Here is a 3,973-nt window from a genome sequence, read left to right on the forward strand (position 1 = left end):
TATGAGGGATTCTCAATAAGACGAAGATGGTGATTTTTTCATCAGAAACCACGGAGGCAGTGGTATGATATATAAGGTATTGAAAGAGAAAAACTGCCAACCCCAAATTCTTTATCTGGAAAAACTGTTCTCCAAAAATGAGGGACAGTTTAAACTATTCTCAGATAAACAGAAATTGAGAGATTTCATCAGCAAAAGACCTGCCCCACAAGAATTACTAAAGGGAGTTCTGCAGGTTGAAAGGAAAAGACAGGAGAGTGTGGCTTGGAGTAGTGAAGAAATAAAGATTCAGAGAATAGATATGCTATTGAAGCTAATTTGGGATCTTTTCAAATTAGTAGGTTATAGATGTAGGTTATGTAATATAAACCTCACAGTAACCACAAAGTAAGAAATATACAGAAACAGAAATGAAAAGGGATCAGTCAGATGCATCACTAAAGATCAACTATACAGAAAAGGAGGTCACAATAAATGAAAAGAGAGCCACACACACAAAAAAGATATGCTTAAAAACCAAAGGACAAAATGGGACTAAAGTAAGTACTACCTTTAGAGTAGTAACACTGAATGTTAATGGACTAAACTCCCTAATAAAAAGACAGAGATTGGCAGAATGGATTTTGAAAAGTATGCACCAACTGTATGCTGTTTTCAAGAGATTCAACTTAGACTGAAAGATACAAATAGGTTAAAAGTGAAAGGTTGGAAAAATATATTTCATGAAAACTGCAACCATAAAGGAGATGGGGTATCTATACTAACAGACTTTAAATGCAAAATTTTTATAAGAGACAAAGAATTATATTATATATTAATAAAATTCAGACCCAGTGTAGCTCAGTAGTTGAGCGTCTGCTTTGCATGTACAAGGTCCTGAGTTCAATCCCTGGTACCTCTTTAAAAAATGTGCAACCCATCAAGAAGAAATAACTATCATAAATATTTATGCATCTAACCATGGTGCACCAAATACTTGGGGTAAACACTGGACAAACTGAAGGGAAAAATAGACATCTCTACAATAATAGTTGGAAACTTTTTTTTTTTTTTAGCAAGTTGATAAGTTTATTGTCTTTGTATGAAAAATCTTCATAGAAAATTTCAGTTTGGTTTAGCTCTCAGCAGCCCGCTCCTGAGCTCTGAGGAAACTTGCCTTCTTCTGAGCTACCCGATCTTTCTTTTGGGCAAGAGACATTTTGGGACGATTCCACCTCTTCTTTTTAACTTCTTTTTTAGGCTTTTCCTCATAGACTGGATTCTCTCGTATAGCAGCATGGGCTTTCTTGTACATCTCCTCCATCATGTCTGGCGTTATGCTGTTCTTTATATATTGAGAGAACTGTTTCTTGTAAGCATCTTCATCTTCCTCCATCAGGTAACGCATATAATCTGCAACGTTCTGACCCATGATGTGCTTCCGATGTACTTCTGCATTGAATTCCTTGCTTTCCGAATCATAACCAGGGAATCGTTTGGTACTGTGAGGGATGGATAAGCCTCCATCCACAGCTCCCTTCAAAGCCCCAAAAACTTTATTTCCAGTGGTAGTTCTGGCAAGTCCTGCATCCAAATAGCAGGTGAAGGCACCAGGCTGACCATCAATACTTTCCACATTGTATTCATCTCCAGTTAATTCCACTTGGCCTTCATAGATCTTGTCCATGCCAAACCTGTTGAGAAGCCTGCGAGCCAGCAGCAGGCCAGTACAATATGCTGCAGCATAATTTGTCAGGCCAACCTTCACACCATACTTCGGGAGTTCGTGAGCATAAGCTGCACAGACTATCATATCCCCTTCTATACGGGCATAAGCAATCTGACAAATGATATCTCTGTTGGTTACACGAACTATCATCCTGTATTTGGGTGTGTTGTACTTATTTTTATCCTGGATTACCAGGCATTTCCGAGCATAGTAATCAGTTTTACCCTCTCGTCGTCTTCTAAATTTCACCCGGTATCTCTTGAAATAGGCCGTATTCTTGACAACTTTAACAAACCCCATCCTGCAGATCAGAGAAGAGCGTCCACGGCTCAGCACAGACTGGCAGGCCCGGGAACACTACGGAGGGGCGGGGAAAAAGCTAGTTGGAAACTTTAGTATACCACTCTCATCAATACTGAACATCCAGACAGAAGATCTGTAAGGAAACAGAGAACTTGAATAATAAGATAAATGAACTAGACACATATACAGAACATTGCACCCCAAAAAAGCAGGATATACATTCTTCTCAAATGCACAGGGATCATTCTCCAGGACAGACCACATGTTGGGCCACAAAATAAATGTCAATAAATTTTAAAAGAATGAAAGAGGACCCCTTTCTCACACCAAATACAAAAATTAACTCAAAATGGATCAAGACCTAAATATAAAAACCAGGACTATAAAACTCCTAGAAGAAAATGCAGGGAAGCATCTTCAAGATCTTGGTTTAATCAATGGTTTCTTAGACTTTACACCCAGAATACAAACAGCAAAAGAAAAAATAGATAAATGGGACCTCCTCAATATTAAAAACATCTGTACCTTACAGGACTTTGTCATAAAAGTGAAAAGGGGGAAGCGGACTTGGCCCAGTGGTTAGGGCATCCGTCTACCACATGGGAGGTCCACGGTTCAAACCCCGGACCTCCTTGACCCATGTGGAGCTGGCCCATGTGCAGTGCTGATGTGTGCAAGGAGTGCCCTGCCACACAGGGGTGTCCCCCGCGTAGGGGAGCCCCACGCAAGGAGTGCGCCCCATAAGGAGAGCCGCCCAGAGCAAAAGAAAGTGCAGCCTGCCCAGGAGTGGTGCCGCACACACAGAGAGCTGACACAGCAAGATGACGAAACAAAAGGAGACACAGATTCCCGGTGCCACTGATAAGGATAGAAGCGGACACAGAAGAGCACACAGTGAATGGACACAGAGAGCAGACAACTGGGGAGCAGGGAGAGAAATAAATAAAAAATAAATCTTTAAAAAAAAAAAGTGAAAAGGCAACCTATTCATTGTGAGAAAATATTTGGAAACTACATATCTGATAAAGATTTAATATCCAGAATATATAAAGAAATCCTACAACTCAAAAATAAAAAGACGAACAGCCCAATTTAAAAATGTGCAGAAAACTTGGATAGACATTTCTCCAAAGATGATATACAAATGACTTAAGAGCAAATGAACAGATGTTCAACATCACTAGCTGTTAGGGAAATACAAACCAAAACCACAATATCATTTCACCCCCACTAGGATGGCTACTATTAAAAGACAGAAAACTACAAGTGATGGAGAGGATGTGGAGAAATGGGAACACTAATTCATTGCTGGTGGGACTGTAAAATGGTGCCACCACTATGGAAGACAATTTGGAAGTTCCTCAGGAAGTCAAATAGAGAGTTACCATACAGGCAATCCCACTACTGGAGTGAAATAAGCCAGACAGAAAAGAACAAATATTGTATGATCTCACTTACATGATTTAATTATAATAAGCAAACTCATAGACTTAGAATCTAGAATAGAGGTAACCAGGGGCTTGATGGGGTGTAGAGAATGGGGCACTGATGCTTAATTTGTACAGAATTTTTATTTAGGTTGATTGTGAAGGTTTGAAAATGGATGGTGGTGATGGTAGTACATTATTGTGAGTGTAATTAATAGAACTGAATTATATAGATGATGTGGCTAAAAGGGGAGAGAAATAAATAAATAAATAAATTTTTTAAAAAAAAGAAGGGAATGGGTGGGTGGGATGAGATGGAGAGGACCTTGCGAGTGAGGTGGGAGAAATATTTTGGAAGGAGAGAATGGAAAGTACTGAAAGCAAACTTCTGTTCTCTCTCTGCATATGGGGGTGTGTGGGTGTGCATCTTCCCTTCATCCCCATATTGGCTGGCCCCACACTGGCGATTTAACCTAGCATCAGTGTGGTCTTCCATAGATTTTTAAAACTCTAAAATAGTTTTAAATAAATATTT

The 3,973-nt window shown here is 39.5% G+C and overlaps 1 protein-coding gene across 1 annotated transcript; it reads right to left on the bottom strand.

The window, feature by feature from the left end:
- Positions 1 to 1,039: 1,039 nt before the first annotated feature.
- LOC101443295 (large ribosomal subunit protein uL18) lies at positions 1,040 to 2,023 on the bottom strand. Its single transcript, XM_004468374.5, has one exon. It carries the CDS (start codon positions 2,006 to 2,008, stop codon positions 1,115 to 1,117), a length of 894 nt encoding a protein of 297 aa, XP_004468431.1. The 5' UTR covers positions 2,009 to 2,023; the 3' UTR covers positions 1,040 to 1,114.
- Between the last annotated feature and the right edge of the window lie 1,950 nt (positions 2,024 to 3,973).

Source organism: Dasypus novemcinctus, chromosome 11 (genome assembly GCF_030445035.2).
Source record: "Dasypus novemcinctus isolate mDasNov1 chromosome 11, mDasNov1.1.hap2, whole genome shotgun sequence".
Classification (NCBI taxonomy): Eukaryota; Metazoa; Chordata; class Mammalia; order Cingulata; family Dasypodidae; genus Dasypus; species Dasypus novemcinctus.